At 36.3% G+C, this 13,391-nt stretch overlaps 3 protein-coding genes across 4 annotated transcripts; 1 reads left to right on the top strand and 2 right to left on the bottom strand.

The window, feature by feature from the left end:
* Window positions 1-609: 609 nt before the first annotated feature.
* On the bottom strand, window positions 610-4,395 carry LOC129797146 (RNA-binding protein RO60-like). Of its 2 annotated transcripts, none has more exons than XM_055839475.1 (6): window positions 3,975-4,395; window positions 2,759-3,738; window positions 2,512-2,671; window positions 2,247-2,434; window positions 1,978-2,153; window positions 610-1,899 (listed from the first exon to the last, which is right to left on the bottom strand). In XM_055839475.1, exons 1-6 carry the CDS (start codon window positions 4,078-4,080, stop codon window positions 1,743-1,745), a joined length of 1,767 nt encoding a protein of 588 aa, XP_055695450.1. In that variant the 5' UTR covers window positions 4,081-4,395; the 3' UTR covers window positions 610-1,742. The 2 variants fall into 2 exon arrangements, with proteins under 2 accessions (XP_055695450.1, XP_055695460.1); XM_055839485.1 differs by having other exon boundaries at window positions 3,853-4,021.
* Window positions 4,396-4,735: 340 nt separating this feature from the next.
* On the bottom strand, window positions 4,736-11,532 carry LOC129797045 (dual specificity mitogen-activated protein kinase kinase hemipterous). Its single transcript, XM_055839297.1, has 11 exons — window positions 11,337-11,532; window positions 10,751-11,007; window positions 9,759-9,986; window positions 9,475-9,654; window positions 9,113-9,327; window positions 8,905-9,048; window positions 7,523-8,007; window positions 7,205-7,450; window positions 6,561-7,070; window positions 5,706-6,075; window positions 4,736-5,634 (listed from the first exon to the last, which is right to left on the bottom strand). Exons 1-11 carry the CDS (start codon window positions 11,467-11,469, stop codon window positions 5,496-5,498), a joined length of 2,907 nt encoding a protein of 968 aa, XP_055695272.1. The 5' UTR covers window positions 11,470-11,532; the 3' UTR covers window positions 4,736-5,495.
* Window position 11,533: 1 nt separating this feature from the next.
* LOC129797136 (general transcription factor 3C polypeptide 6) lies at window positions 11,534-13,377 on the top strand. Its single transcript, XM_055839463.1, has 2 exons — window positions 11,534-11,852; window positions 11,914-13,377. The coding sequence occupies exons 1-2, from the start codon at window positions 11,669-11,671 to the stop codon at window positions 12,297-12,299; spliced, it is 570 nt and encodes a 189-aa protein (XP_055695438.1). The 5' UTR covers window positions 11,534-11,668; the 3' UTR covers window positions 12,300-13,377.
* Window positions 13,378-13,391: the final 14 nt, after the last annotated feature.

Genomic DNA, 13,391 nt, shown 5'->3' with positions numbered 1-13,391 from the left:
TGCCATTCAACTAGTAACTATAATATTTTGACAGTCGTACTATTTTTATATGTATCCTGAAATATCACAATTTTGGTAGATTTATTTAAAGATCTTTTTTTTCATTTCTTCTTCTTCATGTCACTTGGGCCAGCCTTAGATTTTTTTGTTTGTTTGTTTGTACAGAGTTGCTCTCAATGGAAAATAATTATTAATTATGATTTTCTTCTTTGCTCAGAAAAATAAGAAAAAAAGGAATATTGTGTTAATATGACTTTGGCAGGTAATCTCTATTGATTTATGAATCTCTAATTTATTTCTTGTTCAGTTTATTTTATTTTTTAGCTACATTTACTTTGCGGTTTCAATCTAATCTCACCTTCTACCACATATATACTGAAATAAATTTAAACTCATTTATGAAACAAATCAACAAAAATTAAATTACATACACACCGTTTTTTTAGGACTTTTTTCCCCTCTCTATAAGGTCAAGAAAATAATTCTTATTGTTCTTTTTGTGTGTTATTTTATCTAAGGCCTAATTACTTTTAAGAGTGGCTTCTTTTTCTAAATCTTTTTAGTTTTTTTTTCATCACTTAATAAATTTATAAAAAAATAAAACAAATATGAATTAATTCACTTTTTATTATACCATATAATCACTATTTTTTTTATCAGTTCTATCATGAAAAGAGTTTCACTTTTTTTTTTAGTTTTCTTCTTCAAAAGCACCTTTACGATTAGGTGACACCCTGTTAAATACTTTTAATAATTTTTTCTTTCGTCTTGCAGACTGAATTCTACCTGACTATGTATTTTTCTTTTAATTCATTTCACTTTTCGGATTACTAAAAATATAACGCATTTTTCGTCTCTCTCTCTCTCTCGTTTTAATTTGGTGTACTGAAGAACACAGTATTTTTCATATATATTTTTTTTATATTATATACTTCAAGTTAATAAAAGCATATTAATTTTAATACTACTAGATATCCAAAGAAAAGAAAAATATAATATTAATTTTATTTATGAATAATTAAGATGCTAAAATTATCATAAGAATGAATTCTTTCTTCTTTTTTTCCGGCTTTGAGATTTTGCAACACTCTGCAGGTGAAAATTCTAAAAAGCACTCTGCAAGAATTTAATAGGTGCACAAACTAATTCTTTATGATAAGAGCATCTAAAATATGAGTTTATTCGGAAATTTTATACATTTTTTTTTCTTGTCTCACTTGGTTATTAAGAATATCCCGAACTAACTTTTTATTAGCACCTTCCAGCATTTTTTAGAGATTTGTTTTATTTTTGAATTTGTTCTGATTTTGAGGATTCTGGGTTCTTTTTTTTATCCATTAATACTATAATTTATTTTATTTTAAACCAAAGTTTTAATAACACTTTAGAGACTATTTTTAATAATTTCACTGATTTCCAATTAAAAAAAAACACTTCTTTATAACAAAAAATTAAATAATTTGCACACCTAATTTTTGTATATATAAGTATGTATATAGGTATGGCTTTAGAATGAAAATTCATAAAATGCTAAATATATATATGGATGAAAGGATAACTAATGTATGTAATAATTTTTTGATTGACAATTAATTGGAGGATTTTTGAGTTTTTTTTCCTCTTTTATCAGTGTTATTTTGCATCACTGATAATGTGAAAAAAAAGAAAAAGAAAATAATATAAGAAGAATAAGCAATAAGTCGCATATTTATGTGAAATTTTTGTAAATTAATTTGTGCTCACTACACAAATTGCTGCTTCATAAATGCTTCAATTACTTTCGGGGAATTCCGATCGAATCCAGCAATTTCCAGCATCCCCATTGAATCGGGATCATCCGTGAATTTCATGTCGCCCTTGCGACGACGCATATTCACAACAATGAATCTCGGGGATGAACTAATAATCAACAATATTGTATCATTAAGACAAATATGTGGTAAAGAAAAAAAATTACTAATGATTTCTTTTACTTACTTTGGTGACTTTTGCTGATACTTTGTCTTGTAGCGCGTAAATGAGGGTATTGGTGGCTTCCCTGTACGTCCAGCACGCAGAAGAGAGTCCACGAAGATGATAAAAGTATTGTAGTGCTTACCTTCATTTACTGCCATATCCAATGGAGTTCCGAGATCTTGCCATGTTTTATCCATCTATAGAAAAATTAAAAAAAAAATTAAAATAGAATAAATTAATTTTTTATTGAAAACTTCTCCTAAAAAAAAGGGAAATATAAATCAACTTACAGTCATTTCGGTGCAAACTTTGTATGCTTCATCGTAGGACATCTCCGTGGTTATCGGTATACGCTTAAGGTAACCGCGTATATTTGAGAAAGTCATAATGGTGACAATGCGGCCTGAATGGAACAAAGACAGAGCCATGAGGAGAGAAACATCCAGACACGTGAGCTGTTTTAACCCAAAAACAGGACCTACAAAGTAATAAATTAAGGAAATTTTAAAAGTATAAACACAAAACATTAAAAACTCTTTAAACCAAAATACTAACGGCGTATCAATTTCTTTCGTAAATTGATGACAACGCAGATACTTTGATCAATCGGTTCCAAATACTTGAAGGAGTTATTGACGCCATTCATAAGTTTCTTTGCAACATACTCATTAACTTCGATTTCTTGCATGCCGATCTTTTTGTGGTAGTATTCCTCCTGAAATTTTAATTATGACCTCATTAAAAAATAATTTAATAATGCAAGGAGTCGCATAAAGAGCTAAAGGGGATTGTGCATGCATACCTTAACAGTTCCAGCATAGCGACGTTTGGAGCGATAGAGCTGGAGGAAAGCATAAATGGAAATGGGATGCATTTGGCTCTTTCGAAGTGTTTCCATATTACTGAGAGCTGTGCAGTACTTCTTGGAGAGCGCCTCGGTGGGTTTGAGCATTTTCATAACGGACAATCTTGGGATGGCCTCAAGAAGTTCCGGATATGTCATTGATGGCAACAACGCATCCCACACATCCTCATGTGGCCAGAGATGTGTGGGAAGGTAGGCGTAGGGGATATTGTATTTGCGAATCATTTCCGCGGCCTTGGGTCCATCTTTGAGATTTTTAAATTCAATTATCATCAATAGGCGCTGATAGGATACCATATCGGCAACATTTTGCTCGCATTTTGCATTCTCAATGGTATTTGGACCACCTTGGAAGGTGGACTTGACAATGAGCACCTTCTGTGGATCCTCAATTTTTGGATGAGCCATCCTAATGATATCCTTGTGCGACCACTTGTTAATGACACTCCGACGAGCCATCATGTCGCACAGATCTTCAGTTGTTCTGAGATTGTACCACTTGGTGATGGCATTGCGCAAACCACGTCCATAGCCTGTGCGATTGATCGAATAGAATTTATTGTAGAATGCAAAGAGTAGCAGATCGTCCTGCGTCACAAGGAGATCCGGAAGCATTTGATGGATGGCATCGCGCAATTCTTTATTCTTCACCAAATGCAGACAGTACGCAATGCAGATGATTGTCTCGTTGCTGCGGCGCAAATATGCGCTATCCATTGCCTTCTTGATGGTCAGCGTGACCAGGCGGTGATTCTCCCCTTCCGCCAGGGTCTTCAGGCACTCCAATTCATCCGGTACGCGACACAGCTCCCGCACACTGGGCTTCTTCTCAGTTGCCACGTAGCACATCCCAGTAGTGCCAATGTGAAGGTATCTCAGCAGCTGCATACTACTCATTTTATTGACTTCTGTGTGATCTACAGAAAGGCAAAAAATACCCCCAAAATGAGTGGAAAAGTGTGAAAAACTTCTTTTCACAAAGAATGAGGTTATGTTTTTATAAACAAATTTTTTGACATGGATTTTTCTACCCAGAATTCCCACTTTTACGCATTTCTCCCACTAAATGGAATTACTCAATAATTAATCTAACTAATTAGTGGCAAAAATGTAATAAAAATTGCGTTTTAGGGATTTTTTTCGAGATATTTACTTAAAATTATTCTCCTGTTGTCAAAAACACTCGAAAACTTCACACACACACACAAACAAAATCTTTCGTTGTGTAGAATAGGGGAGACCGGGGTTAAAAAAATCATGAGAAAAATAGGAAAAATACTTTGTGTGCGTGACGTTTGTTTGTAGTTGTGCGGAAAAATTAAAAAAAATTAAATTTCCATGGAAAAACTCATTTTTGGGGCGCGAAAAGTTGGCGGGTGGCTCAGGGGGCCCCAAAGGACGTTCAGTAAAAATTTGGTGGCGCAACTCGCCGGATTTTTTTGGGGAATTTGCACGACTTTTTCTGGCGCGGATTTTGAGAGTTTTGAACTGGCGATGCCAATCGACGCGGCGTCGCTTCCTGGTCACAAAAAACGGACTTTCGCAGGGAAATTCGGCGGAAAACGCGAGAAAACTGCGAAAAACTGAATGTGGGAGGGAAACAGTATCAGTGACGTGCACTGTCTCGTTTTCTCTTATACAAAATGTACCAAAAAATAGTAGTGGTGGCTTTTGGAACTAAATTTTTACCGCGCCAATTTCAAAAAGTAGTCAAAAAAGCATGAATTTTATATGGGTGCTATGTGAAGGGGGGCTCTGGGGGGAAAATGAATGTCGTTGGTGAAAACCGCCTGGTATCAGTAGTCTCTGTACCAAATTTCATCACGATCGGACCAACGGTGTGGAAATGCATAGCTGTACAGACACGAAATCCTTTAATTATTATATAGAAGATGATTTATTAAAGAAAAAGAATCAATAATCACATTACATTTTATTACATATCCATGTACATTAATGCAGAATATAGTCTTAATACCTATTATACAACTCGCAAAACTTTTATTCTTTTACATTACAATCCTATGTCACTAAAATGTAATTGGGACACTCTCTCTCTCTCTCTCTATTCACAATGATTTTTATCCGGTGTATAAATAGTTTTTTTTTTATTATTAATTTCTTCATTTCTTTTATAAGAAGCTATTTCCTACAAGTCAGTCATTCAATTTTATTATATTATGTGTATTTTTTTTCGCACTATCGTTTCTCACCTACATATTAGAGCAAAATACATTGTTTTTTCTTCTTTTTTTTTCATACAAATTAGTTTAGAGAAAAAAAATAAAACTGAATCATTTTGCCACCTAAACTTTGTGTCTCTCCATCAGATATGGTGAGGCAGTAGTGATGATGACCATTTAATAATGATTTCTCACGTATACAAAACTAACACGATGATTCTGCGGCAGATGACTTTCTAAAAATGATTTTTCTTCTTCATTACAAAGGACACCTGAGAATTTCCTTTTTTTATATCATTTCCTACACGTGCTAAATTTTTTCCGGGGGAAATTGAATGTGATTTTTTTTTAAAGTGATTATGGGATGATTTAACGACACAACAACAAGCCACATTCAAGCATGTCTTCTTCTTCTTCTTGCGCTTCTGTGGGGATGAGAAAGTTTATCAGAAACCATATGATGATCGGAGGATCATCACTTGCAGTCCCACTCATTGGTCAATATGTCGATAGAATCGTCTCTGCGGCTCAGGGGTGTAGTGGATACGTGTACGGAAATGTTGGGGTGAACCAGGAACACTTTCGGAACCACGTCTTGGTGGTGGCACAGGTGGTGATGAAGACAAATACCTAAAGAAGCAAAAAACAAAGAAAAAGGTTAAAATCTCCCTTCACAAAATCATTGCATTTTCTCAATCCACCTCCTGGACATTATTGGTGATCCCGGTGGAAGTTGACCCATCTCATAGAGATTCCGCCTGAGCAAAAGTGGTGATTGCCCACGATTGTAGCGTGGCGGTGGATCAGGACTCCTGTGGCGCCTATCGACACCACTTAGGATATGCGGACTAGGTGGTTGGATGGGCACAGCTGGTGGTGCTCTTTGGTCTTGCATCAAAAAGGGATTTGTTGACGTATGCGTTGGTGTACTGTGCGTAGTTGATGGCGTGGAATTCACATTGTGGCGTCCACGATCGCCCCCACCACCACCACGTTCACCTGATGCCAAATGGAGTTTCATATACGATGCAAAACGTCGCTTTACAACACCTGCAATCGAATTGAACCACCCTAAACGCATTAAGGGATGGATCGTCGACCACAAAAAAAAAGAAAGATATGCCCATGGTTAGATACAGGCAAGCAAAATAAAGCATTGTGTGGATGGTGTGTACATTATGAAATTATAAATATTTTAACAATTTGAAAAGACTAAAATGAAATTTAATGAATTCTATTATTATAGGAGGAATTGGGATTGTTTTATTTTATTCTTTTTTTTTCTCTAGAATCTCAATAATTCATCTTTTATAGATAATCATTTTATAGATTTTTTTATTTACAGAGACGATGAAGGGATAAAAGAAAATCAGGAAAAATGATGGATTTGCAAAGAAAATTTATAAAAAGCTGCTGCTTAAGTAAAGAAAAAAAAATAATATTTTCTAAAATAAAAAAAACAAAATCTCAAGCTTTGCAGCATTTTAACATTAATATTTATATATTGTTTTAAAATAAATAGTATATTTAAATATTGAATGAGTAAAAGTACTTACCGGTGTCATCTTTAATACCATCACCTGTCGTTGATCCATTAATCAGACTTGATGACGGTGAATTTCTTCCCCTTGAACTTGTGCTATAGATATTGTGGTCCATTCTTGTTGTGTAGTCCGCGATGCCGCCCACCAAGTCCGTCGTCGCATGCCCACCTGATGGATTAAATCCCGAAGATGTGGGCTGAACTGAATTCTTCTTGCCATTGCTACAACTACTAAAGAGGTACTGATGCTTTGGACTATTAGTATTTAGCTGATGATACGCATTAGCTGGATGCTGCTGATTGATCTTATCATCAAATCCGCGTTGATTGTGCTGATGTATGTGGTATTGATGCTCATGGAAGGGATTCATGACACCAACATTTGGTACATGAGATCGCTGAATTGTTTGGTATTTAAGCATATCACTGTGAAAGGGATTTGTGTTCTCTTGATGGACTTTCCCCTCCTCCTCGAGCTGTCGCTCACGCAATTGACTCTGCTGATGATAGAAGCGTTGAAGCACTAATGTCGAAAGCAATAAATACAAGGATTTGTTAGTAATGCTTTGCATAAGCTGTCCTTCTCTTTCCTATCGTGGTGAATTAATTACCAAAAATAAAACAAACAAAAAATATATAAATTGAAATTATTCATACCAATTGGACTAGTGTTTCCTGGTAGACGCATCTGTGGGGAATCCGGCTGATTTGGCATTGGCCTCCTCAGGGGTAATGGTGAATCTGAGCCGTAGAAATTGCAAAAACCATTCTCATCTGCATCTGGTGGTCTCGTCTGATTTCTTATCATCTCCAATTGATGCTGCCTCTCAATTTGCCTCGCTTGATTTGTCATTTTCTTCTGACTAAACGGAGAACTTGTCATGTTGCGAATGAAGCTGTGACCTGAAAAACAAATCATTTTTTTTTCTTTTGTCTTATTCGAATCTTCTTCAGATCATTCTAATCACACATTACCAAGATTGCTCAACATTGATTCCCTTCGTGGGCTCCCATATTCCCCAATTTCCTTTCGCCTTTGCATAAATGGGGATTTTCTGTACATTTTATTCATCTCACTCACAACATCGTGATTATTCTGTGAATTTGTCGACATATTCAACTCTTCTCCATCTTCGGGAAATTTACACGATGCCACCTCTGTGGGACTTTTGTGTGAAATCCCATCGACATTCCCAAAGAAACTCTCATCGTAACGTATCCTTGACTTGTCCACTTCTACCTCCTTAATGAAACCTCCGTCTGTTTCATTTACTGCTGCAACAGCTGATGCACTTGGTGAGACAATTGATGATGATGATGTTTTTGGGGGTGAAATTGGCGATGAAGATATTTTATGGCCATGATGACTATTACTGCTACTACTTTGCTGATAATTTGGTATACTTGATGGTGCTACTATTGTCCTATGAGCTTCAGATTGCAAGTGTGAAGGCGATAGTCTGGAAAAGGTAGGGAAGACACATTTTCCAGTGAGTCAGAGACAGAGGAAAGCCATTCATTCCGATGCGAAAAATAATAAAGATGCAGATGATTTTTTTTTATTAAAAATAAAATATATTTGAAAGAGTTTCAAGAAGAGAAATAAATAATGCAAAATGTTCCTAAAGAAGTGTCTCAAGTTTTTTTTTCTATGAATTTTGAGGCACATTTTTTCTTTCAAAATTGAAGAGATTTCAAAGAAGATTCAGCAATGGAAGAGTAAAGAAAAATGATTGCAAGACAATAAGAAAAATAAAATAAATAAAAGAATGACAAAGAAGGGACCAAGAAAACTTACAAAGTTTTACATTAAAACGACGAAGAAGAATTTCAAAAAATAAAAAAAATATATATATTAGAATAAAGCTCATGTTAATAGGGGTTACAGGTAGTATATAGAGAAAAAATTTGGTGAGTATATATTTTATAAAGCGAAATAAATCTCAAAAATGTATTAAGAGAAAAATTCTATATTTCAATACTTACTTAAAAAATAAATAGATTATAATTGTTACCTACAAAAAATAAAAACAACTATAATAAGAACAAGGGGATAAAACGGATTAAATTAAATTTAAGTAAAAACAATACACAAACAATACATGCCCTTGTTGATGATTTTATTGATTTATCAAATAAAAATCATCAACTTCATTCACAAAATTGCCTTTCGCACACAATTTATTATTCATGTTAAAAAAAAGAATTAAATGTCAGGATGAGAAAATTGATGAAATCATGCAAAATCGATGATGCAAAAAAAAGGTCACTCTCATTCACCAAAAAGCATTCTTGTTATTTAAAAAAAAACTACATGAAACTACAAAGCTACAAAACTAGGCGTTGATATAAATTACCTGCGATGTGATTTAAGTCCAGCCTTTTCCATTACTGATGAAAACCACGATGGGACGTCCACATAGTGATCTTCATAGTATTTTAGAAATGGTTGTCGCAGAAGTTCAGGATATTTTGGGCGACGGTGTGAATTCTTCGTTAAACTATTACAAGAAAAAAATTAATAATTCAATAAAATATATTTAAAAAAAGAATAAAAAAACACACCATTTATTGACGAAATCCTGAAATTGGACACTGAAACCTTGGTCAGTTGGCAGTGATGGAGGATCTGACTCCAGAACTTTGGTCAACACTTCGAAATCTGTTTTGCAGCCTTTGTAGGGGAAAGAGCCAGTCGCCAGTTCGACTAATGTTATCCCCAAAGACCACACATCAGCTCTAATATCGTATTCTGGTTTTTTCGGATCAATACGTTCGGGCTGTTGAAAGAAAATTCAACAATTTAGTTGAAGACTTTGTCAAAAAAAAAAAAAAACTCAAACACCTGACAAATTACTTGTCTACACTCTATCTCATATTTATGTTATTAATGAGGCGCCAGGTATTTAAGGTGATAAAGTACTCACCGCCATGTATGCAGCGCATCCAGCTGATCGTGTTTTGGCCTTTGAATCGACTAGTCTTCCACTAATTCCGAAATCACAAAGTTTGATAACACCTTTCTCATCAATCAGTATATTCGATGGCTTCACATCTCTGTGGATAACACCGTGCTTATCTTTCAAATAGGCTAGTGCTTTCACGGTCTGTTCGAGCATAGATATAGCAGCGTGTGTTAAATATAGATAGAGGAAATCCCATGTTATTGCAAATCAATTGAAATAATCTCATTGAAGAAGAGAAAACTCACCGCAACTGTAACCTTTCCGAGAATCTCTTCAGGCACTGGCAGATTTGATTTCTTCTGCAGCTTATCGAAGCACGTTGCCATCAACTCCATACAGATCCATACATCTGTCTGAGTGATGAAGCATCCCAGGCATCGTACAATATACGGGCAATCGTGGGATTTGAGCACAACATCTAAATCCATGATTATCCGCTTATTTTCCTCCTCATTTCCCGTACGGCGCATTTGCTGTTAAATGATATAGTGTAAAGGCATTATTAATCTATTAATCTATATAATAAAGAAAGGCCTGTTTGTTGGTAATCGTCGTTCCGACTTTTCTATACAAATCCACACCGTTTGTCCGATCGCGATGAAATTTGGTACAGAGGCTCCTTATAACAGGCGGTTTCAGATGGCCGTATTCATTTTCCCCCCAAAGCCCCCCTTCAGGTAGCCCCCATAGAGATTTCATGCAGTTTTTGCGAATTTTTGAATTTGGCGCCTAATGTGTTGTATGAAATTGATTTCTTCTCTTTGCAATTTTTTTCTTTTTCGTTCGATGAGAGCTTCCCATCTTCTCTATATATTAAAGAAAGGCCTGTTTGTTGGTAATCGTCGTTCCGACTTTTCTATACAAATCCACACCGTTTGACCAATCGCGATGAAATTTGGTACAGAGGCCTCTTATAACAGGCGGTTTCAGATGGCCGTTCTCATTTTCCCCCCAAAACCCTCCTTCAGGTAGCCCCCATAGAGATTTCATGCAGTTTTTGCGAATTTTTGAATTTGGCGCCTAATGTGTTGTATGAAATTGATTTCTTCTCTTTGCAAATTTTTTTTCGGGATTTATAAGTGGCCTCAATCAAACCATCACAATTTATTTTCTCTCTAAAATTTGCGCGAAGCGCAACAAATCCCCGCGAAGCGGGGCGAGGTAAATTGGAGCGAAGCGACAATTTACCTCGTCTTTATATAAATTATTTTTTTTAGTATGTAGCTGTAGGACATACCTTAACGGCTATGACTGTGTCGCTCTCTACGTGACGCATTTTGACCACCTGACCACTTGTCCCATTGCCTAGCTCTCCCATATCCTCCAGATCTTTAATATCTGTCTGGTATTCTTTGCCATCGATACACAGAATACCACTTCGTTTCATAATGGTCCTCAATTTGTTTTCAGTTTCTGGTTCAATGTAGGAGTGCATGTTCTGAAATCCCTTTACCGGGAGAACCAAAGGCTTTCGGGCACGGACGGAATCGCCCACTGGAATAAAACAAAAAAATAAATCATATTTAGTCTTCTGAAACAACTTTTAAAAAGGAAAAAGCGAAAGGTTCTCCCAAAAGCTTCCCGGACACCTCCTTTCCGGAAAGTTTCAATTTGTCAAACTTATTCATACTTCATTAACACATTTCCCACAGAGATTTCCCTTTTTCTAGAGAACCTTCATCCCTGGGAACCCCTCTAGCTGGATTTAAAAACAATCTGGAGCAAAATAATGCAATAATTGTGGGAATAATAAGGAAATTGCAGGACTGGGTTGGACATTTTGACAGAAGGCTGAGAAGGAAAATATTTTGTGGTTTTCTTACAAGTATCCGGGCGCCGTCCGCTTCCTGGCCGGGATTTGTCGAATGGGTGTTTATCGATGCTCTCACTGGACTCATTTTTGCCTATTAAACGAGCCTCCAATATCTGGATTTTATCACTAATATCATTCGACATTCTATGAACAATTTTTTTTTTGCAAGCAAGACTTCTACTTCTTCCTTTCGCTGTCTGTCTTTCCAGTCTTCTTCCAGTGTGTGCGAAGCGAAGTTGGCGTTTTTGTGGGAATGTTTGTTTTGATTTCGGAGTGTGCTTCCATGAAAAAAGTTCTTTTTCACACAAAACTAAATGAAATTGCGTTGTAATTCCATGAGAAATGGCATGTGTAAAGAAGGAAACTACACCGCAGTACAGTGATGATGAAGATGAAGTTTATTTGTACGTGGATTTCAATCAAATTGCACTTCAGGACGAACTGAGTAACCCTAACCTCACATTTAAGATTGTTGGGATTGAAAGTGAAAATCCGGTGGTTCAGATAAATAATAAATTCTTCAAGGGTAATTTTCTGGAACATTATTTTAATGCATTCAGCTAAAGAATGTTTATTTTTTTTTGCAGGTGAATATGAAGACACTGTTGGCACTCATTTATTCTTCGAGGAAGACACAGATCACAAGGAACAGGATCCACTGTACAGTAGGAACCCAAAGAAGATGTACAAGTACATGAATAAGACCAACAAAGTGTTGACAATGAAGAGAATCTTCTTGGAATCACGAGATGATGAAAATAGGGTACAGGAGGAAGAAGTTCCTGTTGAGAATTCTTCAAAGTACCAAGTCACAAAGACCTATCACGAAACCCTGTGTCAGCTTCTTAAACCCGGCCAGGAACCTCCGCATTTGGTGACTGATTGCTTGGATGCAAAAGTACGATCTTCACAGGAAGTTGTTGAAGAATACCACAATCTTGAGATGACTGATGAAAAGAAGCATATTCCATAGATAGAGAAAAATTTTACAAGAAAATAATTCATCGGAAAACAACGCAATCACCAGAGATTAGAATTCCTGAGAGGTGGAAAAAAAAGGAAACATCGTTTGGTGGTGATTGCGACGCAAAATTGGCAATACTCTTATCAAAATTTCATTAATAATTCAAGTGATTGCGACATGATTGCACTGCTAGCGGGCAAAGGGGCGTACCGGAAAAATCAATAGGGCAAGGTGCGAGAGGAGAGGAGAGTTCAACGTTCCACATCGTAAATCAGCACCCACCCGGCGCCTCCATCCAAGAGCTTTGCGCTCTGCTTGGAAATTGTTGCTATATATTTTTGCAACCCCTCTTCAACAAAAGCTACGAAGGCGCATGACGAACTTGTCCCCCCAATATCATTGATACTTTTTTGCCCATTGCACACATCTAAAGATTAGCCGTGTACTTCCTGTCTCTCTTGCTGCTGTGAGAACATCTCTGAAGCTCCGTGTGTGTGTGTGCGGAAAAAAGAATCTCATGATACTGCGGGAAGCTTCTTTGGTGGAAAAAGTTTGCCTGCCGTTTGGGGGAGAAAAGCTCGTCGTGTGTGTGCGCTCTGTGCCATTTGGGGTGCATCCGAGGGTAAATTGTTCACTTTTCCCATTTAGATTTTCTCACGGAAAAGCAAAGAAAAATCACTTCTAAGGCGTGCAAAACAAAGGGAGCACATGTCTAGTGTCTAATTTTCGTTGGACTCCCACAAATAGCGCCCACCCGATGTGCCACAGTACGAGAAGATTGAGTGATTCCGTTCATTGTGCTTTTGTGTACGCCCCCGGTGCCCCCTAGAGTTCACTTCCCTCTCACGCCAAGTACAAGAAAGTGTGGAAAGGTGATAAGAAAAAATTCCCACACCCTCAAAAATTCCAATGTTGTGCTTCATTGCAGCATAAAATGAATTATTATAAGTAGTTAATTACATTGAATAATTTTATTATCAAGTTTTTGCTAATGTTATTACGTTTTCGCAATTTGCATACATAATAGAAATTAGAAAGGGCATTAAAATAGATTTAGATTTTAGCTGCAGATTAGAATAAAGAAAAATAGAGAATGGGTAA

Source organism: Lutzomyia longipalpis, chromosome 1 (assembly GCF_024334085.1).
Source record: "Lutzomyia longipalpis isolate SR_M1_2022 chromosome 1, ASM2433408v1".
In the NCBI taxonomy this organism is placed as follows: domain Eukaryota; kingdom Metazoa; phylum Arthropoda; class Insecta; order Diptera; family Psychodidae; genus Lutzomyia; species Lutzomyia longipalpis.
Note: the sequence above shows the minus strand (reverse complement) of the source record. Positions and strands in the feature narration are given on the sequence as shown.

Excerpts from the sequence above, each read along its gene's own strand:
- LOC129797146 (XM_055839475.1), bottom strand. The coding sequence starts at position 4,080 with ATGATTTTTTTAACCCCGGTCTCCCCTATTCTACACAACGAAAGATTT. Across the intron at positions 3,739-3,974 it reads CAACAGGAGAATAATTTTAA|ATCACACAGAAGTCAATAAA; the intron begins GTAAATATCTCG and ends GCCTTTCTGTAG. Across the intron at positions 2,435-2,511 it reads ACGAAAGAAATTGATACGCC|GTCCTGTTTTTGGGTTAAAA; the intron begins GTTAGTATTTTG and ends ATTACTTTGTAG.
- LOC129797045 (XM_055839297.1), bottom strand. The coding sequence starts at position 11,469 with ATGTCGAATGATATTAGTGATAAAATCCAGATATTGGAGGCTCGTTTA. Across the intron at positions 7,451-7,522 it reads ATCAATGTTGAGCAATCTTG|GTCACAGCTTCATTCGCAAC; the intron begins GTAATGTGTGAT and ends TTTGTTTTTCAG. Across the intron at positions 7,071-7,204 it reads AGGAAACACTAGTCCAATTG|TGCTTCAACGCTTCTATCAT; the intron begins GTATGAATAATT and ends TTTCGACATTAG.
- LOC129797136 (XM_055839463.1), top strand. The coding sequence starts at position 11,669 with ATGGCATGTGTAAAGAAGGAAACTACACCGCAGTACAGTGATGATGAA. Across the intron at positions 11,853-11,913 it reads AAATAATAAATTCTTCAAGG|GTGAATATGAAGACACTGTT; the intron begins GTAATTTTCTGG and ends TTTTTTTTGCAG.